Consider the following 25843-nt stretch of genomic DNA (forward strand, 5'->3'; position numbering starts at 1 on the left):
CAGTTGGAAGTGCTGTATCACTGTATCGCAAAGAAATGACCCAATACTGTAAAAAATAATATCGGCAAAAGGCCAGCCCGCAATGAAATATCGGCCGAAAGTCCACTGATGAAATCATATTGGGCCCTATGCAATAGTCTACAATTGTTAAATGGCTGCTTATACCGCATATGGGAAAGTGCTGACGGTAAAACAGTGACAAATATAATTGTTGTACCATCCTCTAAAATAAATGTGATTCGCCAGACCTATGTGGAGTGGTGGTCATCTTGGTGTGACAAAAACCTTAGAGAAGCTAAAACAACATTTTTATTGGGTTGGTTGTCAGCAAGCAGTAGCCGATTGGGTAGCCAATTGTCCGCAATGCATAGCAGCGAAGGGCCCAGTAAGAAGAAGTCGTGGACAACTTCAGCAGTATAACTCAGGTGCGCCATTCGAGGGGATTGCGATGGATGTAGCAGGCCCTTTCCCTGTCAGTGATGCTGGAAACCGTTATGTTTTAGTGGTTATGGATTATTTCAGCAAATGGCCAGAGGTATATGCAATACCCAATCAGGAAGCTAAAACGGTCGAGCAGCGAATTCTGAGGAATTTAATGAAGGCCAACTTGTACTGCTGTATAACCCACAACGCAAGAAAGGATTGTCTCCCAAACTACAAACCCATTGGGATGGACCATACAAGGTGATTAAGAAATTAAACGACGTGGTGTACAGAATACAGAAAGAAAAGAGCCCGAGATCTAAAATGAAGGTCGTACATCTAGAACGACTAGCTGCCTATGGGAGAAGTGAATCTATGCCTATTCGGGACGAACAGGCTTAAGCTTGAATTCAAATATAACGATTTTAACGGCTGATTTAAAAGTAGCCTAATGCTTTCAAATAACAGTGCTGTAATAACAAACTGTAACATATCTGTGGGCATTATTAACTTTGAATAAAAGCTTTCAGTTGACCATTGATCGTAAGTTGGCAACGCTGTTTGCTGCTACCGTATATTCGAATTCGAATATTCAGTTAAAGAACATTGTAGAAAGTACACCACCGATGGCGTACATATGTATTAGAAACCTCTAGACAGTTAAAGAGAAATCTAGAGTGCAGATGGCAGTGTTATAAATAGTGGCAGAGGTTGCAGTCGTTAGTCAGTTTATCAGAGACGCTTTTCGAATAAACATCAACTGAGTGCCTTAAAGTGTACTGTATTTTTCAAGTGAATTCGTGTACATTATAAAGTGTCTGTATTTCTGAGAATTTATAAACGTGTATAAAAAAACATTGAGTGACTATCTAATTCTGTTGTTGTACATTTTTAAATAAATAAAGAGTTGTTACTAAACGGCTTTTATTTGCAATCAAAAGTATCCGGTTTATTTAAAGGAAATAAACCAGCGTTTTGAAAAGGTTAAAACGTAACAATATTATTAAGAATATATGTATACAGAAATATAAATTAGTTTTATAAAATCCATGTTCAAGTAATTTGAACAAATGGTACTTTTTAAATTTTCCATAACAATGAACCTAGAAAACACAAGGGAGAGAGACTTATTTTTTAACGCTTTATTTATTTATTGAATCTGCCTTTTATAGAAATTACAATACGTATTTAAATCTTATAACTAAAATTAAAACTATTTCCCTTCATGGTTAACTGGCACTCATCTTAGCGGGGTGGTAGATCTGCTCTACGGAGCCTGGATCGGGGTTTGGATCTGCACAAATTGTCTTGCAAGCTTTACAATACATTTCTCACGGGCTTTATTGAACTCTTCCTTTACCAATGTCACTTCTAAGTCCCTGTGGATCTTTTAATTTCTTATATACCATGGTGCTCCCGTCATGGACGTAAGAATTTTAGATTGGGCCATCTGTATATACTGGTGTTGCTAGCCATTCCCCATAATTGAATTCCATATGTCCAATTGGTTTTAAAACGATCTTATACAGGATGACATTATATTCAAGGCTTATTTTTGATTGGTCACTGATTAACCAATGAAAGCTAGAGGCTTTTAAAGCCATGTGAAGTCTCTTGGTTTCTATGTGACGGCGCCAAATAAGCCGTCTATCTAGATGAATACCAAGGTATGTGACATAATCAGACAGATGGGCAATTTCCTCTCCTTAGAGCGAACATAACATATTTACTTTTCAACTCATTCACCTTTATTCGCTAGTTTTTCAACCATGACTCCACACGTACGAGATAATTTTGCAGTTGAATAGATGCCATGATTGGGGTTTCGTGTGAGCTAATAATGGCGGTATCATCAGCAAATGTTGAAATTGTTAATTTATCGCACGTAAGTCAGAGGTGTAAATCAAATATAACGTAGGTCCTAGTACACTTCCCTGTGGAACGCCAGCTCTAATTTTGAATTCTATTCTTAACTCTGAAAAGCAATTTATGAGTACATAGTGGTAGTAAACATTTGATTTTATATACTAGACCTTTATGCCATACCTGTCAAAAGCCTGAGCAACGTCTAAAAAGACGACAGAACAATATTTCTTTAATTCAAACGATTTTCTAATCTAATCTCCAGTTAAACGATTGACCTGTTCAATGTTGCCATGATGTTCACGGAAACCAAATTGGTGTACAAATTTATGTAATGTAGAAACATACGTACATTTCTTTTTTTCTTTATTCGAATAGCACTTTTTATATTTTCACCACCAATGAACATAGAAACATTATGTTAAGCTTATATGGGCCCGAGCGAGTGGGAATTTACAAGTAGTGGCATTATGGAACTTTTTCTTTATTCCAACGGTACTTTACTTTTTGAATTTTTCTATAGTAATGGAATTATTTACATATGTATATGAAATTAATCATATATGCTCCTTAGTGAGTAAAAGTTAAAACTCAAATATATGGTACTTTTTCTTTATTCTAATAGTAGATTTTGTATTTTCTTCACCAACGAAACCAGCAACATGAAATAATGCTTAAATGGATCCGATCGAGTGGAAATCCTCAAGTACTTTTTCTTTATTCTAACGCAATAATTCCATTTTTTTTGGATAATATAGAGTAAGTTCAAGTAATATAGAATAGGCGGGTAATGTGGTATAGCTACTTTTCTCTAAAACTAAGAGCATAGGAGTAACGGTACCAAGCGGTACAATAGTTTTATGATCTAAGCAATTTAACAGTGCGTGAGTGTATTTCATTTTTGCAGGTGATGAAAATAGGTAGTTGTAAAAAATAAGTGAGGTGCTGTGGTTTGAAATCTGTTAAAAATTAATTTTTTTCTAAAATCATGCGTTTTAAACTTCATTAATTTAATTTTAAAGTCAAATGGGAATATTTTGCTATTGAAGAATACATACAACAATATAGCATATTAAGTGTATATGTTTAATTTTATAATAATTTCAATAAACCATGTGGTCGGCTAATGTGGAATAGCCAAAGCATTTCAAACAAATAATATGTCAAAGAAAGGTGAAGTAAGAAAATGGGCTATCTGAGAAACAACGAGATGGGCATTATTTTCGCATCAGTCATTCAATGTCTCCTACGAAGCGAAGAATGTATTGAGGAGCTTCTGGTAAGCTTGGTCAGAAGCCAACTTTAACCGCATCCATTGAAGATGATTTAAATAAAACTAAACTCCGCTATTATGTTTTGTGAAGTGGGGTGTAAGTTTTCTTTTAGTGTAGATGTCACCACATTTGTTGTGCATGCAGATCATTGAACTTATTGGGGCACACGACATACATTTGGTGATGTGTATTATTATGGTGCATCACAGATGTATTTCTGTAATAAATTTCAATGGGATGGAAAATAAATTGTATTAGATATGTAGTTTAGTAATTGTCTATTTTAATTTTTGTTTAATAATTTATAAAATAAACAAACAAATAATTTTTATTTTTTATGTTTTTTTTCTTCTAGTACTTTGTTGACTTCAAACTAGTTTCAAATGAAGGCAACACGTCATCTGCGTATGCAAATAACTTTATGCAGTACATTGGATTTGCCTCCCAGATACCAAATTTAATATTTAACTGGTTAAATATTTTTGTTCATTTGGGGTAAAGAAAACTTACCTGAAAGTAACCAAACGTCACAGCCATCCCGAGTCGATTTAAATAAAATGTAGTTGCAAACAATTTAACCTTCTACAATTATTCTATCATGGTTTATACTATATTTCCGACGCACAGTGTGGTCGATCGTAAAAATGGTAATAAATTTGAATATTTTAAACCACTGGTCAGATTTTAAATTGATGTATACACGAATCGTAGAGGAGGGAGGACATAGGCTTAAAGAAAATTATATTTGCGACCACCCTGATAGAATACAATGTGATATACAGTAAAGTAGACCACCTCTGGTTAGGAAAACTTTGTACTGTTTTTAACTGGCACGAATAAATTTCAATAAATGAAACATAATAAATCCAGTGGGAAGGTAAAGAAATTCCTGTTTATTTCACTATTATAATTTTTTATTTAAAAGAAATTTATGTCTAAATTTTGAAGTTTTCGTTTTTTACAATGACTATCTTTTTTCGCAAATATCTTCGGTAATGAATATCCAAATGTATTTCTAAAAATATCCTCTTATTTAATAAATCATTACGGCTAGTCGTGAAAAATAATCAAAGTCAACATTTTAAAATGAGTTTGAAAAATTTATAAATTCTTTCAAAATAATACATTTGTTTTAAAAATTATTTTTTCTGTTATTGATTAAAAACATAAGAATCTTTTTAAATTTCAAAAATTATTACGATACCTTAAACGTGCATTTTTTATGAGCTTTTAAATCCAACAACAAATAAAAATTTGTCCAAAATAATACACTTTTGACAAATTTGACATGTGACTAGTATGTTTTTACTACTTTATTTATTGTACTAATTGAAGTGATTTATGTAGATTCACAAGGTCTCTTATCAGTCATATTGTCATAATGTCCTAATATGTCTCGACTCGGCAGCTCGGCTTAACCGACTCTTAGGCATTCGGCGCGCCGAATTTTTATGTAAATTTCAACTTTAGACAACATATTCTAAAATCGCATAGCTGCTTTCAAAAAATTAAGACCAGTTTTGTATGTCCCAATCTGTTCTTCAATATCATGCAAAGGGATTTCATAGCCCCGAGCTTGGTACCTTCAATAGATCCAAAAATCAAAAAAATCCCAATTTTGGGATTTTTGGAAAGTTTTTTGTTAATTGTTGGATTGTCATTAACAATTCACAAATATCTTTTTCACTTTTGGATTTGCATCGAACGTTTCTATATAAGTGTAAAATTTCATTAAAAACGATTCATAAACAAAACTTTTATTGCATTTTAAAATTTTAAATTTTCCAAAAAAATCAGCTATAATTTTTTATTCGCATATTTTTGATAAAAGTCTTCAATAACTTTTTTAATTCTTAAAAATTTTGTACATTTTTGAAAAGAGGACATAATTTCCTACACGCTGATATATAATATGTATATCTTTTCTTTTCCGCTAGTCAAATTTATGGATTACGAAAAAGAAAATATATACAATGTATATATTTTCTATGAATCGTTTTTAATGAAATTTAACACTTATATAGAAACGTTCGATGCAAATCTAAAAGTGAAAAAGATATTTGTGAATTGTTAATGACAATCCCACAATTCCCAAAATTGGGATTTTTTTGATTTTTGGATCTATTGAAGGTACCAAGCTCGGGGCTATGAAATCCCTATGCATGATATTGAAGAACAGATTGGGACATACAAAACTGGTCTTAATTTTTTGAAAGCAGCTATGCGATTTTAGAATATGTTGTCTAAAGTTGAAATTTACATAAAAAATAGGTCTACTTCGGAAGGCTCTGGACCACGCAATAATACGAATTTTGATATTATTTTGCTTTTATAATATTTCCCGAAATGTTATCTTTCAGAAAAATATAAACACATTATTTATTTTTTTCTCATTTTCTGTATAATTTAAAATTAATGTAGGTACTTTTTTCGAAAAAAAAATGGCGAAAAAACGACGTTTTTATTTTTTTAAAGTTTGAATGCACATAACTTTTGACTCAGTAGATATTTTTTAACAATTCTTTCTTAAGATTATTAATAAATTTGTTGTTAATTCAAAAAAAGATACTTCAAGAAAATCGGGAAAGAATTGGATCCGTTATAAGCAAAATGGCAAGGTAGGCAAAAAAAAATAAAATTTTACTTTTCAAATGCGAATAACTCGTAAACTATAAGAGATAATATATGGCTAAAGCAATGTTTTTTGTAGATTCTCGTCTAGTACATTCCATATATATACAAATCTTTCAAATCGGATCGCAAACAAAAATTTGGCATCATTTTTAATTTTTGATATACCCGAGGTGCCCCACTTTGGGGCATTGTGGCTCGGCCCCCCTTGGTTGTTTAAGCCCAAATTCAAAACTTAAACTTATCGACACCTCCTCTATAGCCAGGGGAAATTTTAAAATCGGGCTATTCGTTTAGAAGTTATAGATTTATTTCCACTTTTTTTTTCAGATCCCCCACTGTGCGGCGCAGGTCTCTGCTGGTAGGTTACGATAACACAATAAACATAGCATACAGAGTAGTATTATTTTAGGACATTTTTTGCTTGAAAAACAATAAAAACCATTGTGAAATATTAGGACATTAGACAATATGACATGATAAGAGACCTTGTGAATTGACCAATTATATATAGTTTTATACTTTATTTAAATTAAAGCCCTTCTGTAAAAAAATTGTAATTTTTACAATTTCTTTTTTTTTTGGATTGGAAAGCTTATAAAAAATTTCTGTAGGTGTTAAGGTTGCTTGATGTTTTTGCGGATATTTTATTTTTTACCCATACATGCACACAAACTAAAAAAAAGTTACTATTTTTCAAGGTTAGCAACCGAAACGAATAACGGTATCGGTATTAATTTTATTATTATTTCGGTATCGGTATTTAAATTATATCGGTATACCGGTATAAAACGAATATATCGGTACAAAATTAAATGGGTCAAACCTAACAAAAAGTTTATAAAATCTAATTACACTATGCACGAAATTGACACTTTTTTCTGTCAAGAAGGACACCCAGTGGTACGTTGAATTCAGTGGTGCTAACCGGTTTTTTTAGGTAAGCTCGTATTTTCGATATATACCGTTATTTTGAAAATGGGGGAGGTTGCGCAACATATTTATTTGCGTAACTAAAAAACGGTTTAGTTTCTTGAATAAACTGAAAAATCGAAATTCCGCAAATTACCTTTATGAAAGGCTTAACTTGTTTTTAATCTTCGCAGTAGTTTTAGAAATATAAAATTTTGGAAAATGCATATACGCTCTTAATTTTTTACACGTATAGAAAACGAAGTTCCAAATAAAACAAGTCCTAAATAATTAAAATCTATCCACAACTTTTAGTTTTATTCACAAAAGATACATAACTCGTAGTGCAGTGTTCTTCTATGTTTAGTACTGCAATAGTCGACAATGCAGTGCCGTTTTTATACAACGGCAAGATTCTGTAAATTTTCTGTTTGTTGTTGATTTTGAATCCATACATTTGACTAGTGAAAAAGACATATATATACCTTATCTTATATTATATATCAACGTATAGAAAATTGTGTCTGCTTTTCAAAAATATATACAATTTCTAAGAATTAAAAAAATTATGGAAACTTTTTGTAAAAATATGGGAAAAAATTTAAAATGTTATTAGGGGATATTTCCTTTATCTTTTGTGTATAAAATCATTTGTAAATAACCTCCGTAAATAACGATACCACTGAATTCAGCGTACCCGAATTAGTTTAACCTACCGGGTGCCCCGCTTGACAGTTTTTTCAACTGGGAGAATCCATATCAAAACGGACAGAAAACTGCTATTTTCTTCGATTGAATGAAATTTACCACACATATTACGGTTCCAAAGGGTTTCTCAAATCAATGACTTTTTAATCGGAAACCCATTCCATTTCAAAAATATCGCGATTAAATTGTATAAAATTATATACACATAATTTTGAAACTACTCAAAGACCAGCATAATTTTAGATTTCATTTTAAAATGGTGTAAATAAAATAGTTTACTTCCAAAAAGTTAAAGATACATTTTCAGAGTATATATTTCAATGTAAAAAATATCAAATGCCGCGGTGTTAAAAATTGATGACACCTAAACTCTCTGCTATATTCGTGCAAAAAATTTCGATGGAGACTCGATTAGTACAGGAGTTATAAGGAAAAACGTTATTAAAAGTACGTTTTTTTTCATATAAATTAAATTTTTCATATAATTACTTTTGAATCGTAATTGTCGTTGTAATGAGATATAAAATACAAAAATTGGTTAAAAATGTTAAAGTTATTCAAAATTTCCCAGGCCATTAACGTGTCTCAGGCCACTAGAACAAGAAATGTAGGAACAAAATTTTCATATTTTGAGAAATATTAAAATAAAAGCTAATTTTTACTTAAAATACATATATCCATATTTACTTGTATATGAGTTTTTGTCTTATTTGTTGGCCATATTTTAGCGAATGATACCAATTTCTTTACTGTTATGAATTTTAAGTAAAACCTATACAGAATATTATAGGCCGATAACTCTTTTACTAAAACCGGATTTCCATTTTTGCACTGTTATTGTACATTTAAGACCTTAAAGTATATTTTTCGCAACTTTCATTAAAATCGGCACAAAAATATATAATATTTCGCCATCATTCTTCTAGAAATTCCAAATAATGCTAAATTTTACATTTGACCTTCACGATATAAGGGTTAAAGTTGTCCGGTTTTAGAAAACTTTCAGAATATATTTTGAGTTATCTGACCTATAATATTCTGTATAGGTTTTACTTAAAATTCACAACAGTAAGGAAATTGGTATCATTCGCCAAAATATGACCAACAAATTAGTTTTTCCTGAAAACCGCAAAATTTAAATCGCAGGTACGGAAAAACTGTAGGAAGTATTGACATATTTTTTCATATTTTTATTCCCTATAATATTCTCAATAAATCCCTGTGTGATGATCAAAAACTTCTGAAAATTGTTTAACAGAATTTTTAAAAATTTGAAAATGGAATTTTGAAACTGCCGTTAAAATATTTAATTTGTTTGGTGATACCTGCGAATAGGTTAACGTTATCCTACGAAGACAAAAACTCATATACAAGTAACTATAGATATTTTTAAGTAATAATTAGCTTTAATTTTAATATTTCTCAAAATATGTTATTTTTGTTTCTACATTACTTGTTCTAGTGGCCTGAGACACGTTAATGGCCTGGGGAATTTTGAATAACTTTAACATTTTTTAACCAACTTTTGTATTTTATATCCTGAGATACGTTAATGGCCTGGGAATTTTGAATAACTTTAACATTTTTTAACCAACTTATTAATGGCAAAACTGCCCTTAGTTTTTGAAAAATCGAAAATAAAAATATAAGGTCCACCTTAATGCTTTACACCAACCAATTAGAAATATTAGTTTTGAAACTCTGTAATTATCAAATAGTTAGGAATTTTGAAATTTTTTGATATCTGTGAACTTTGCTAATTTGGGGGAAAAATAATCCGTAGCACGTTTTCAGCTATCTGGTAAGATTTAATTTGATTTCTTTAAAAGACCAAGATAACTTCCACTAAATGGAAGCTATACGGTAATAATTCAAAAGCGTTGTTCGAAACTTTCATGGTAATAGAAAACGTAATAAATACTAACTTGCAAATAATAAAGAATATTTAAGTCAATGAGGATTTGTTGTATTCCTTTTACTTATTTATGGATTACATTATAAATAAAAGTTTCAAAGCAATAACGTGTAGACACTTATTCCGTTTGATAATTTGGTAACACCGACATTTTTATTTAAATCGGCCTAGGAAACTGGTATTAAAATAAATGGCAAGAAATACAATTTATTTCAATATTTATTTTTCAATAAAAAAGCATTGTCTAATAAAATTTAAAGTCACATTTAAGTTTGACTCACAGGGGAAATATCATGTTATCTGAAATCATAAGCTACGCAAATCGTAGCTTACGACCTTTCAAAAAGGTCGAATCAGTAATTTAGAAGTTTTGTACTTCTTACCATTTATTTTGCCATCGGTGCAACTGTACACTGCTCATTGATCCAAAATCAAAATATTTTGTAAATAATTAGAGCGTTTCTTACTGGTTTAATTAGTATGTCATTTTACAAACTCGTATTGGTTATGTGGTTCAAAGTATTTAGTTTACCTAGGACATGCAAATTTTTTATACGTTTGAAAATTTTATGTAAGTTTATATGATTTTAATATAATTTAATTAAAAATTTTAAGATATTTGTTTAAAGTTTTACTGGACCAATAGAGTTTACGTGCGAAACTAAATTGTAGTCTAAATTAAATTATTTCATATCCATTCATATCTTTTTGATACCACATTAAGGGACTTAACATTGCTGTCTTTTAGATTTTAGTGTTAAGATATGAATTAAAATTTAAATAATATGTTCAATTAATCAAAGAAGCCGTTCCCAATGCCTTCTAAATTAAACCCATTGTATGTAAAAATAATTAAAAGTAATCCTTGAAGGAATACTATTTTGATACACTAATGTGATCGTATTATCCTTTAAGAAATGGCTGATTTATTTTAAAAATATTTTGATTCCGCGCCATAAAAATGTTTAATATATGTGTCTGTAACGTAATATTTTATATTTTTAGGGGTGATCTCACCAAACGCATAGTGTATAGTATATTGTTTGAGTTGGTAATTTTTATCATTACGGTTTTACTAGCTATTTTGGATTCTTCTAACTGGCAGGATGTCTTTTTCTGGATCACAATGATAAGTGTTGTGTTATTAAACAGTAAGTATTATTTTCTAAAATATTTAAAAGGAAACTATTTTAAGTAAATATTAAACAAAGTAAAAGTACATATAATTATTTAAAATTAATTAATTGAAATGTATTGTTAACCGAGCTTCAAATTAATTCAATTTGAGCTTAATTGACTAAAATATTAATACGGAATTAAAAAATGCCAGCCATTCATTCCATTCACTCCATTCCCAAATCTACTTATTTAGCTTTATTCGAATTCCCAATGGAAGTAATTCATAACAGAATTATTTCAACCATTGAATTAAAAAATGTTTGTTAATTCAAATCACAAATTTAATTAAATATTTTTCGTCATTACGTTTTTGATTTGCTTTTAATCATTTACAAAATGCCTTTTTATAACAGATAACATTATAAACAAGATTTTTTTTGTTTCGAAAATGTCGAACCAATTAATCCACAGTGGGGGAACTGAGAAAAAAAGTGGAAATAAATGTGTATCTTCTAAACGTATAGACCGATTTTAATAAAAATTCCCTTGGCTATAGAGAAGGTGGTGATAAGTTTAAGTTTTGTATTTGGGCTTATAACACCAAGGGGGCGCCGAGACGAAATCGCTTATAGTTTACGAGTTACTCACATTTGAAAAGTAAAATTTTATGTTTTTTGCTAATAACGGATCCAATTCTTTCCCGATTTTTTTGACAAAATTAAAATTTCTACCCCAACCAATTTGAAAAGCTGGTGGAAGATTTGGAAAATAATCCATCTCTTGCCAAAGGACTTCACAGGGCCACTTTTCCTAAAAATTTTAAGGAACAGAGGGAAAGTGTTGCGATTGCGCTAAATATACTGAGCCCCTTGGAGGCAGCTGTGGCAAATCTGCACCAATTGCTGAAAATAATAACATCAAAAATACCACGACAGCCGGTTCCACACACCGGAATGAAACGAGTTCACTCGGCCAAGGGCTTTCAACTCAGCAAACACTGTTGCTACAACAACAATAATAATATCAACACTATCAACAACAAAGCATCAAAAACCAATTCTCAAAACCCCTTAAGAATGTTCGTCCTTGGTCACTGGAATCCGAATCGGAATGAAAATCATTTTATTTTAATTATTTATAACCAGGGAAACCGGAAATATGCTCTAAAAAATGCGTTTTAAGCGCTTTAAATATGCAGTAAAAACTTTAAAATATGCTCTTAAAATTTAAAAAATATGCTCTTAAAAAAAAATAAACTTTTACATAATTTTAACCAAAAAATATAACCTTATTTAATAAAAATCAATACAATTCAATTCTAAAAAGTTAAAGTAACATAAAATAAACAAAAATAACATGAACTAAAACAAGTATAACAAAATAAATACAACATAACTTAAGCAATGAAAAGGTCTCGAGAGGTATTTTTTGATGATATTTTATATAAATATAAAGTCACTTCTTCAATTAAGGTTATTATTGCAATAAATTACAAAATATTGACTTAAATTTTCAAATAAAAATCGTTGTCTATTGGATCCGAAAACATTTTTATACATAGAAAATGTGCTTTCGACAAAAACTAATCAATATATTAATAAAATTTAAACAAAAATCTATGAGTTCTTTTATCTTTTTGCTGATGCTGACCCAGCGGTACCAGGTCTCTTTCGGATCCTTGCAGGTTCATTTCGGTTCCTTGCAGGTCCTCCACAAAGTTAAAATTTTGTAAATAACTTCCTGAGCCCTTATTTTCAATATTTCATAAAAAAATAAAACTTTTACAACGATTTAAAGTCTTGGTCCACAAGGGGTTAACCAGTTTGTTTTCTTGTTAGGGAAACAAGAGTAATAGTTTTCCAATTTATTTGGAACTTCTAATAAGGTTAAAACTGTAGGCGAGTGGTCTGACGAGAGGTCCAGCGAAAGGGATCGCTGAAATTAATCCTCGTTCTATATTCTTATTGAGGTGTGTAGGCCAATAAGTAGGTTGGCCACTAGATATGGCATCTAGTCTGTTAGACGATATTATTCTAACAGTTGCCTCCCTCTAGGAGTAATGAGGCGAGAGCCCCAAAAAGTATGTTTTGCATTGTAATCACCAGCTGCTATAAATCTTGGCCCTAGAGTTTTAAAATATTCGAGAAACTGCTCTCGATTAATATTATACCTAGGAGGACAATATATTGAAGATATTGTAACTCTACCATCAGGTACATTTATAGATGTGGCCTGGATGTGGTCCGTTTTATATTCTGGCATTTGGAAATGCCTAATATCCTTTCTCACTAATATAGCTGTTCCACCACAAGCGGATGTTTTGTATCATAAGTATAGTATCCGTAAATTCTGAAACAGTTCTTTATGGTAAAGAATTCTTACAGAATTCATTTTTTATTTAGCAGGATCTGCTTTGATTCTGCATCAATTGTTGAAACATATTTTGCATGTTCGCCATGAAACTGTTCATGGTTTGAATTAGATTCTCAATAGAGCTTTGAGAGTTAGTGTCGGGTACTGGTACACCCTCTTTTAATGCATGTGCATATGAAAATAATGGGGCATTATTTCCATTGCTTCTTTTCATTTGGGTAACTGAACCCTCATTTGTCGTATGGGCATACGATTTATTTTGATTATTTTTTTTTATGATACTTCTATATTGAGCGCTAGAAGCATCAGGAAGGCTTGGAAAGTTGGAAGCCTTATATTGAGCATATAAAGGTCTTCTTGCCTTCGTTGATTCCTGTATGCGAATAAGTTTGTCTCGTGAATATTTCCTTTACGCAGAGTGACCACGTAGAAATTCTCCTTACCTACAAGTTGGGACAATTTGTTCACCAAAACATTTGTAGTACATATGTAAACATATGCTTTGCGGGTATTTTTTTACTTTGTTGATTATCAAGAATTGCAAAACAATTTTGACTTACCGGATTTTACTTCGTCTGTTTTGGTTCCAATTTTGATGTCCTTGGACTGGACTTGTTATAGTGATGTAACTGTCCATTCCTGTTAGGATTGTTCCCGTATTTTTCACTATACTTCGAGTATTTTTTGGTTTTTATAGAGTTAATATTTTCATTTCATATAAGTTGTTTGTTTATTTATATTTTCTTTTAATCTGTCTTCTAAACAATAGTTTTGTTTTGGCGCACTAGAGAGAGGAGATCTCTCGTTTGTTGTTGTTCTTACACTTAAATAATTTTTATGATCTTTTGAATCATATGTATTATTATTGTTATATGGAGAGCTCACAACAATGTATGCATTATTTTCACTGCTGCTGAGCAGTGGTGTTAGGTGTGACGATTTTACGTCATTTTGACGATTTTTTTGAGTAAATTTAGTGATTTGACGTTTGACGATTTCTTTTGTAAATTCGCTAACATGCCGACGATTTTTCCACTTAAATTTTAATTTTCTTGAAATTTATGTAAAACTAAAGATTTCTCAATGTACAATTGAAATTTAAAATCAATTTGTTGTAGATAGAGATGCTAATCGGGACTGATTTTAGAAAATCTCGGGGTTTGTTAAAGAATCCCGAAATCCCGACCCGGGGTTTCGGGATTTTCGGGAAATCTAAATTATAAGAAAGAAAACGTACATAATTATGTCTTTACAATTGAAAGTAATTTTTTATTTAGCAATTAATTTTTATTACACACTAAAAAGCATAATTCATAAATAAATCACATTTGATTGCAATAAATTGCATGAGTACATTATATGAGATGAAATAACACTAAAGTATGCATATTAGGGTTATAACCAAATTTTGGTCCTAGTACCACGCAATAGCAAATGTTGTGTTATTTACAATAACATTTTTTTCGGGTCATTTTGGAATAAAAACCTCATCCACAAAAACGAATTTTTAAAGTCAAAATTTTCTCAAATTTGTATTACTTTTTGTATTTTTTTTATAGTAAAACAGCGGATTCTTTACCGCAAATTTAAAATATGTGTATGTAGATTCGAGCCATGTTGATATATTTATTAAAAAAATTATTTGCGTTGCTGGATAAAAAAAAAAAATAAAAAAAAATTATCTTCAAACTTTACCGCGTTTTGTGGATGAACTTTTTTGACAACAGCGGAAAAGTAATACAATTTTTAAAATAACTTTCAAAGGTCTATTCGAATATGCTAAGGCCATTACATATTACAGTACCTTAGTAAAAAATTGTGTTTATTTTAAATAGCTTCTTAAGAATACTATTTCCATCTATTGCCATCATCTGCCATTCTGGAACGAACAAATCTGCAAGCATTTTCCTTTGTTCCTTCAGAAATAAAATGAACCATTTCTTTTGCAAGTTGCAAATCTACATTATAATTTGGTTTCGTTATAGTTATTTGTGTTTTTTACATTTATTAATAATTGAACCACTTATTGTTAGTTCATTAAATAATGAAGATACAATAAATAAATGATGAAAAAAAAAAAAAAAAAAAAAATTAATAATGGCCCATAATCATAGTCAAAAATAAAGAATACTTTAAGAGAATTAAACTCTACTTTACTTAAGAGTGGACTTTAGGTCTATCATAGACAAGTATACTTCTGACGTTGAAGTCGACTCTAATTATAAAACTAGCTGGAGCTATTATTAACTCGTTTAACAACAGCATCCACTGTTCTTCGCCAAGTAAAAAAGTTCGGCAAAAAGTAAACAAATATTTAAGTTAGAAGATATTGGCAGAAATTTTGCAATTACTGAATAGTTAATAATAAAATTAGTACAGTAGTTTTGACTTACCTGCCTTTCACTTAAGAGCATTTTGCATATAAGTGCACAAAACTTGTGTTTTGTATATTTATTTACCAAACTCCATATAAATTCGTTAATTTAAGTGCATTGTTCATACCTGCACATATAAGATAAGTGCATAATACTTTTGGAAGCTATAACTGTTTTTCATTTAATTTAGCTGCCTAATACAAAATTAAATCAAAACAAATAAGAAAAATACGATTTTAATTTGACGTTATTTATAGACGGAAAAATCTCAAAGCTTCGTGTAAATTATTTGCCGTTAGCTGCTTTTTTGGGCAGTAAACTGTAAATGCACTTACCAGCATCAATGAGCAGGTAAGTGCATTGAGGTTAACTGCATTTTTAACTTACCTGCACAAAATTTCGTGCAAAGTTGATTGTGCAGGTAAGTCAAAATTACTGTACCAAAATATCCAAAATATGATTTTAATCTTATCTTTCCCTGCCAAAAATTACTATCCAAAAAGTGTCCCAAACGTATCATCTTGAAGTTGAAACTCATCGAATATGATATCGCTTTCTTATCGTAATAGTGTCACAGTGCGGGAAAAAACGTGCCACGCATATGATAGCTACCAATTCTATCCATTTAGTGTATTATTATTATATCTAAATTTATGTCTAAAAAGTGTCCAGAGAGAATATAATGTTTCCAATTCTGCTTCTTGAATTAAAATGGAAATATTTTATTGCATTCCAGTTATGAAAACACTATGCAAATACTTATTTACATTAAAAATAAATAAAATAATGATATAACTTAACTTAATATGACTTTAATTAAAAATTAAAGTATAAAAAATTATATAAAATAAGTTTCACTAATTAATTTAATACGTATTTACATTTAAAGAAAAAAATTCACTAGTTATTGCATTAACTCTATACCTTTAAAAAAAACTTTATTTATTGATACACTTTTAACAAACACTTCAATTACAAATATAATTTAAATTAATCACTAACTATTTAATAAAACTTTATTTATCACTATTTAATTTAAACTTAAGTTAAAACACACACTTTTTATTTAACTGTGATTTTTAACGGTGATTTTAAAATTCATAAATATACTGAGTATTCTCATGTTCTTCTTCTTTCTTTTAAAATGTAAACAGTAAAAAGTCGGTATTAATGTAATGTATACTAAAATGTATCGTTTTTGTATCATAATGTAATTTTTAATATTACCTATTAAGTTAATTTTTAGGGATCTTTGTTTGTAACTAAAATGTACTTTAAGATGAGCATAATTCGATAGTAATGTAATTTATTTTTGTAAAATTTTTTTTATATGCTGAGTAACATTTTTGCGACACAAAAGAGACACATTTTAGTATACATATCGAAAATATAACTTCCAATTTAATTGTCCCGGTTACTTCTATCGTTTATCTTTTTTTGTTTTAATTTTCTATATCAGCGGTTCAGCGGTGCCACTTGTCTGTATTTTGTTGTATGTTGTATGAAAACATTTTCATGAAAACATTTGAGGTGGCACTCAGTTAAAGTCGGTTCAATTTAAAACACACTTTAATTTTGACTAGTTGCTAAATAATTAAAAGCAGGTTTTTATTTTAAAGTTGTTTCTAAAAAGAACCGACTTTAGTGTTTGACTATGATTATGGGCCAATATCTTTTAGCCTTTGAGCAATCGATTTTCATCTGATATAAAATCAATTTCGTTTGAAGAGGATTTAAATTGAGTTTTGTTAGATAACTTACCAAAAAAAGGTGAAGAATTGATTTTCCAGAGCCCCACTCAAGGAAAATACAGCTTTCCTTTATTAATTATGTTGTCGCAGGCGTTGAGCTTAATAACATAGCTGAACATCACTTTGCGATATTCGGACATGTAGAATTCCCCGTTTGGCATCTCTAGTTGTAGATACAAATAAGAATGAACTATTTTTCTGGTAGGTATTGTCGAGTACAATAAAAAAATGTTTTTGCTTGAGGAATACATTAAGATTTATCAAAGTAACTTTTTTTTTTGTTCATCTTTTATTTATTGTATCTTCATTATTTAATGAAATAACAATAAGTGGTTCAAATCTTATATCCAATAATTATTATTTAATTAGTCCAGCCAGTGCCGGACGAAAAAATTTTGTATTCATGGTTGTTTTGGTTAAATTGGCATTCTTCCTTCTAGATTAGGTCTGCTGTGTCCCTCCTTCTTAATCGAGTGTGGCCACGGTTATCTAATATGATGAGGGTCAGCGGGTTTGGGTAAACTTCAAGCTTTTTAAATATTTTTGTACATTTTTCGAGATTTCAGTTTTTACAATGGGCACGTTTAGATCTTTGTGTATATTCGTATTTTTGATATACCAGGGGGCAACTGTGATCATTCTTTGAAACTTGTTTTGGCGTCTTTGGATCTTTTCTACATTTGACGCTGAGGCCGTGCCCCATAACTGTATGCCATAACACCATATCGGTTTTATGATCATGTTATAAAGTAGAAGTTTACAATCTAAACTAAGCGTAGAGTTTCTGCCAATAAGCCAATTAATTTGAATTGATTTAAATTTCATTTGAGTCAACTTTGCATCTATATGACTTTTCCATGTAAGGCGACGATCGAGATGTATTCCGAGGTATTTCACTTCCGATTGTTGAATTATTGTTTGGTTATTGATTTGAATAGGGGGGCATGATTCTATACGCAATGTAAATTTTATGTGTGTACATTTTTGCTCGTTTTCCATTGTTTTAACCATTTTTCTAATTCAAATATGTGGTTTTGTAAGTAACGAGACGCTTGTTGAGGGTTTTCATGAATGCTTAGAATAGCAGTAGCATCAGCAAATGTTGATGTATGAGTGCGATTGTTAGTTGGCATATCAGACGAATATATCAAATATAAAAAAGGTCCCAGGATACTACCTTGGTGGACTCCAGCTTCAATGGGTTGTGCAGTACTTAAAAAGTTTCCCTCTTTAACCTTAAAGTTCGACCAGTTAAATAGCTTTCCAACAGCTTATGTGTATTTGCGGGTAAATTTTGACTCAGTTTGTATATTAATCCAGCATGCGATACCTTATCAAACGCTTGAGAGATGTCTATGATGAGTGCGGAACAGTATTTCTTTTCTTCAAACGTTTTTCTCACCATATTTACAAGTCTATGGGTTTGTTCGATAGTACTGTGTTTTCTCCTAAATCCAAATTGATGATTCGGAATACAATTGTTTTCAGTTAACATCGGGTACAACCTGTTCATAAGTATCTTCTCAAATAGCTTTGATATATTAGACAATAGGCTGATGGGTCTGTATGATTCCACCTTTGTGTGATCTTTTCCCGGCTTGGGTATCATGGTAACCAGCGAAACCTTCCATTCTGGAGGATAATATTCAAGTCGTAATATAACATTAAAAATAAAAAGAATTATTTTTATTGCTATCCGGGGTAGCTCCATAAGCATCTTGTTGCTGATCTTGTCCATACCAGGCGCTTTCTTGGGATTTAAATCAACAATAGCATTTTCGATCTCTCGAATCTCAAAACATAGGGGTACGGCTGCTCTAAAATGGGGTGCAACAGGTGGCAACTCAATTGCTTCGTTTGATGTGTTCGGTGTAAATACTTTTTTTAAATGATCAACAAACAGATTCCCTTTTTCAGTATCATTTCTTGCCCAACCACCACTTGAATTTCGCAAGGGGACTTACATATAACGGGTCTTTTAAGACTTTTTGTTGCTCGCCATAATGAGTAATCCGATTGCGGGGTTGCGTCCAGGCTTTCTAAATATTTATTCAATGATTCCATTTTTCGAAATTCCAAGAGCTTTTTAAGTCTTTTTATACAATCTTTAAGCTTCGATTTTAGTTGGGGGGATCTGTGCAATTGCCACTCTCTGCGAAATCTTCTTTTTTCATTTAAGAGCAGAATTAATTCTATTATATCTGATTTGTCGGGGGGTTTGAGTAGCATGTTGAGCAGCCAGTTTGAGATTTTTATCGAAATTGATAAGAGAGTGTCGATGTTTTCTGGTGTTCTTAGTGGTATGTTTTCCGAGCAATGTGTACTGAGGTATTTTTTATATTTGAGCCAATTTATTCTTGTGCCTGCCATCGCTAAATTACCAGTCGGGGATACAATTTCTAGGGGGCTCAATAAAGTATCAATAGTGGGTGAGTGATCTGAAGACAGTTCCAGCGAGGATTCAATTTGAATCATTTATCTAGGGATATTTTTCATCACGCTAAAATCTATAACATCCGGTATTTTTCGTGGGTCAGTAGGCCAGTAAGTAGGTTGGCCGCTCGAAAGCACATTCAAATCCATTTTAGAAATTGTATCGAACAAAACACGACCTTTAGGGGTAATCAGTCGTGATCCCCAGAATGTGTGTTTAGCATTATAATCGCCAGCAGCCAGGAAACGGGGGCCTAGTGATTTAAAAAATCTATTATATTGAATTTCTGTAATTGAAAATCTAGGGGGTGAGTATATTGATGAAATCACTAAGTTTCGATGAAAATCGTCAAGACAGATTGTAGTAGCGTGAAGATAATCTTCGCAAAAATCACACATTAAGTAGTGTTTGATTCGAGCTTTTATTAAAATTGCCGAGCCTCCGCATGCTCTACCTCTGGGATCTTTGGTGTCATATATTACATATCCATTTATTCGAAATGAACTTCTGGACGTCAAATGAGTTTCAGAAACCAGCATTACATCAATTTGTTGGTTTCTTAAAAAATATTTGAGTTCTTTTTTGTGTTGGCGTATGCCGTTTGCATTCCAAAAACATATTCTTAGGCAGTTCATGGTCTGTTAAGCACAGCCTGCAATAACATTGATTGAATCTTAAGCATTTCTTGCATCATGTTACTCATTGAGTTTGTAAAGTTATTTACCGATTACACAAGAGTTTCTATTGTAGATTCTAGTCGGGTAAAATTGAAAATTGGCGTTTGCTCTCTTACCTCTGGGTTCACATTTTCGTTTTGGAGTTGACGGACTTGCGTCTGAGTTTGGTTGTTTCTAAGTACATTTGCATATGTTACTTTGTTGTCATATGTCTGTTACAACGGGGGGTAGTTAAAATTGTTGTTATTTAATGGCTGAGCGGGGAAAATCTTTGGCTTCTGGCTTTGTGATTTTTTAACAATTGAGTAGACAGGATAACCCTTGTAGTTTGCTGTGTGGTTACCTCCGCAATTGCTGTATTTTTTTATTTTAGGATCATCTTTGGATTTGTTACATTGGGATGTGTTATGCAACTCCCCGCAAATAACACATACTGGTGGCAATTTGCAATATGCCTTGGTGTGTCCATATTCTTGGCAATTCATACATTGAACGGGGCCAAATCGTTTGTGTGGTTCTTCTACTGTAATTTTACGATGCAATAAGTACTTCAGGTTATATATGGGATGTGTTTCATTTTTTTTTTCAGGTTTATGTCACCGGGTTCAAGTTCAACACGGAAGAGTGGTTGGGGTTTTTTTTCGCGATTTCTAATATTTATCACATTTTTTATCTTAAAGCCTTTATCTTCTAAGCTTTGCTTTATTTCGAGTGGTTCAACATTACAGTCAATACCCTTTATTACAACTTGTAGACCCTTGCTTCCTTTCAGCTGATAAGTGTAAAAACTTTTCTTTTGAGTTTCAAAATATGTTACAACCTTTCTATAATCTTTTTCACTATTGACCTGTATTTTAGTTTCATGAATCGTGCCTTTCTTGATTGGGATAACGTAAAAAGAGTTCTCTCCTATTAATGAGATCAGGCTCTGAACCAGTGAATTTAAATTATTTTCTCTCAAGTAAATAGGGGGTGGTTTTGTAGAGGTAATTTTATTTACTGGTTCATCTGTTTCACATTCCAGAATAGAAAGACGATATTCATTGTTTAGTCTAGCAGGTTCACTATTAGAGTTGTGTAGCTCATGAATGGCCTAGTTCAATTGAGCTATTCACTCAACTGAGCGAAGTGAATCATTCATCATACTGAGCGTTTTCAGCTCAGCACTGAGCGTATTCAACTGAGCGGTTTTGTTTTATGCTCATGTTTCTTTTAGTACTCATGAAAGAGCTGCACAAGCACATTCATTTGTCATCTTCAATGTTTCACTTTACTCGTCAATTCTGTAACATTCTTTCGCTCACTGACATTGAAAAGTGAGTGAGTATTGTGTCCTACAAAAATAAAACGATCATTCGAATGTAGGTTTGTTATGTATGTATATGATCGTATGCTGCCGCGAATATATTTTTGTTTCAAGAATTATTAGAGTTATTCAAATTGTTTTTGTTTTCATGAAGGAATTTTTATATGTGTGCTATTGAATGAATGTGAATTTAAAAAAAATACTATTTCGAAAATACATTAGTGGGATTATATATGCGCAAGATAGGATTTGATTTAGACCAATGGTTTCTTGGGGATAATTTCTTAGAATTTTCCGTAGATTGCGTTTCAGCTATACAATTTTTTACTTTTTGATCGTCCATACAAATCGACCCGGCGTAATGTACATATATTACACTGCGGAACAGAGATTTTGGTGCCCGAGATTTGAACTACCTTTTGTACACGTTGATGAACCCTCATTACTATGTTATACTTGTTTTTTTTCCAGTCAGCTCGCGTTTTCGAAATATCGCGGTTTTTATATTTTCATCGAATACCCAATTTTTTTGTGTTTTTCTTCAAAATTTTGGGTAATGCAATTCAGAATGTGATTTTTTTTAGCATGAGACAGGTCTACATAAACATATGCTTCTTTTGAATATAATAATTCTAATGGATATTTTGGCATATTTGTCTGATCTTTCAGGAAAGTTGAAATTTGACTTTTTTAGCTTTATCTTTAATAAAATTGTGCATTATGAAAATTTTAAATAAAAATTTATCGCTGCACATTCAAGGCATTATAGCGAATATAGTTTTTAATTAAAATGAAAAATTAGTTAAAAATTTAATGAAATATTTAGATAATATCCCGAAATTTTACATCCTAAAAAACAATTTTTTTTATAAATAAATTTTTAGGTAGTCATTAGTCTTATTTTTTAATACACATTTAAATCTAACTACAGGAATGTAAATACTTCATTTGACGTTTTTAAAATATTGCGAATTTTGAATTTACGTGATTTACAGCGTTTTTGTTGAAAATATCTTAAATTTTTTTTAAAAAACACTAGTATTTTACAGAAAAAAATAAATTTTTACAAACATTTATTTATTTCTACATTATATATCCAGGAATTGTCTATGTTGCGAATTTGAATACCAAAGTAAGCAAAATAGAATTGAAGAACAGTGTTGTAATTGATTTTCGCTGATCTTTTAACATATATTCGTCACAAATGTACAAAACATATTAGGATCTTTAACACAGCATCTCATCTTATTAGCCATAATGAAATAATATAACAAGAGAAATTATATTTATAAAAAAAACAGGTGTAAAACATTCAAGTTACGAACATTTATATAGTTTTTTAATATGAAATACATATGAAAAATACTGTAAAACTTTGAGTTATTTGCCAAATAGTTTAGTATATTTTCAGCGAATTTTCAATATTTTTATATAAATTAGTTTACTGATAAGTTTTTATTGTATATAGTGAAAAAGTAAATTTTCAACATCCTTGCGATATCACCAATATATCCTGAAACTTTGATAAACAAAATTGATGTCAAAGAAAAGATAATTTTGTGTAGAATACCAGTACGAAGATGCGTTTTTAATTTTAGTCTCCATTTATGAAATAACCCAACAAAAAGAGAAAAAAATACAGAATAACCAAAAAAATTAAAATCGCGATATCTTAAAAACAAGAGCTCCTCAAAAAAAACTAAATATAGTTTTGACTATGTAATGTCCCATACATGTTTTATCAAAAACATTTTCCGCGGCACCAAACCAAAATGTCAATTTTGTTCCTCTGTGTTATTTAACTGACAACTTATTTTTTTTTTTTTTTTAGTATCTTTTTTCTTTATTGAATCTTTCTTATTAGAAATTTACAAATAAGTATTCAAATCTTAACCTAAACTAAAACTAAAATTGTTATTGCCGCTGCAATATCCAACATGAGTGCTCGTTAAATTATTATCTGGCCAGATCCAGTGTTTCCAATCGCCTCAGTCGTCTATGACCCTCAAATGACATCAACTCCCTGGCGAGGGGGTTTGGATGATCCATTAGTTTTGAAATGTATTTTAGACTGGAGAGTTTGATCTCCTCGCGTATTATGGGGACATTGAGATCCCTATGGATATTACTATTGCGAATGTACCATGGGGCACCTGTTATTATCCTTAACAGTGCTGACTGCTTTCTTTGCAATTTTTCAACGTTAGATGAGGAGGCTGTTCCCCATAGCTGAATGCCGTATAGCCATATCGGTTTTATAATTGTTTTGTACAAAAGCACTTTGTATTCCAAGTCTAGAGCAGATCGTGGGCCAATTAACCAGTACAGTTGGACTGACTTTAATTTTATTTGCGTAACCTTGGCTTCAATATGGTGGGACCATGTCAAACGGCGATCAAGATGGATACCGAGATATCGCACATGGCTCTGTTCTGGGATTTTGATATTATTTATCTGTATGGAAGGGCAACTTTCTCGTTTTAAAGTAAATGTAACGTGAATACATTTTGTTGCATTGACCTTAATTTTCCATTTGTCCAGCCATTTTTCCAAATCGCCGATGTGAGACTGGAGTTGTTCAGAAGCTATTACGGGGTTTTCATGTGTACTTAAAAAAGCGGTATCATCCGCAAATGTAGATGTGTGAGTCAGTGCGCTCGTGGGCATATCTGCAGTATATAAAATATATAGGAACGGCCCTAGAATACTTCCCTGTGGTACACCAGCGGATATTTTTCGACGTGTTGAGATCACATCCTTTGATCTGATTTGCAAAGATCTTTCTTGTATGTAATTTTTAAGCAGTTTATGTACGTTCGCAGGTAGTAATCTAGTAATTTTGTGTATTAGTCCATCGTGCCAGACTTTATCGAAGGCTTGAGATATGTCAATAAATAATGCGGAACAATACTGCTTGCTCTCGAAGGTTTTCCGAATAAGTGTAGTTATCCGATGTACCTGTTCGATAGTACTATGTTTCCTTCTGAAACCAAAACAGTTGCCTCCTCTAGGAGTAATAAGGCGAGAGCCCCAAAATGTATGTTTTGCATTGTAATCACCAGCTGCTATAAATCTTGGACCTAGAGTCCTAAAATATTCGAGAAACTGCTCTCGATTAATATTATACCTAGGAGGACAATATATTGAAGATATTGTAACTCTACCATCAGGTATATTTATAGATGTGGCCTGGGTGTGATCCGTTTTATATTCTGGCATTGGGAAATGCTTAATATCCTTTCTCACTAATATGGAGAGAGAGAAATTGTTGTACTTCATTCTTATGTTGGCTAAGGCCGTTAGCATTCCAAAAACAAATTCTTAGAGAATTCATTTTTTATTTAGCAGGATCTGCATGAGCATGCTTTGATTCGGCATCAATTGTTGAAACATATGTTGCATGTTCGTCATGAAACTGTTCATGGTTTGAATTAGATTCTCAATAGAGCTTTGAGACTTAGTGTCGGGTACTGGTACACCCTCTTTTAATGCATGTGCATATGAAAATAATGGGGTATTATTTCCATTGCTTCTTTTCATTTGGGTAACTGAACCCTCATTTGTCGTATTGGCATACGATTTGTTTTGATGATTATCATTTATGATGCCTCTATATTGAGCCCTAGAAGCACCAGTGTTTGTTTTCATTTGGGTAACTGAACCCTCATTTGTCGTATGGGCATACGATTTGTTTTGATTATTGTTTTTTATGATACTTTTATATTGAACACTAGAAGCATCAGGAAGGCTTGGAAAGTTAGAAGCCGTATATTGAGCATATAAAGGTCTTCTTGCCTTCGTTGATTCCTGTATGCGTAGGAATACTGGGCATCCACGGTAGTTTGCGGTGTGATTTTGACCACAGTTACTACATTTTCTTATATTATCTGTTTTTGAGTGGGGGCATTCTTGACTTTTATGAATATCTCCACATCTTACACATACAGAAGGTAATTTGCAGAATGTTCGGGTGTGACCGAACTCTTGGCAATTAAGGCACTGAGGTGGACCTTTGCGCTTAATTGGTTCTTCTACAATTATTTTACGATTAAGAAGATATCTTAAACCGTATATTGGATGAG

General features: G+C 31.5%; 1 protein-coding gene across 1 annotated transcript in view; it reads left to right on the forward strand.

The window, feature by feature from the left end:
- The window catches only part of Ent2 (Equilibrative nucleoside transporter 2), a 167689-nt gene that overhangs the window by 54422 nt on the left and 87424 nt on the right, over positions 1–25843 (forward strand). The window contains exons 2-3 of the mRNA XM_065514981.1: positions 3916–4055; positions 10732–10877. Coding sequence (XP_065371053.1) covers positions 3916–4055; positions 10732–10877 — 286 coding nt within the window. The remainder of the gene's footprint in view (positions 1–3915; positions 4056–10731; positions 10878–25843) is intronic.

The sequence above is a fragment of the Calliphora vicina genome, chromosome 1 (assembly GCF_958450345.1).
Source record: "Calliphora vicina chromosome 1, idCalVici1.1, whole genome shotgun sequence".
Lineage (NCBI taxonomy): Eukaryota > Metazoa > Arthropoda > Insecta > Diptera > Calliphoridae > Calliphora > Calliphora vicina.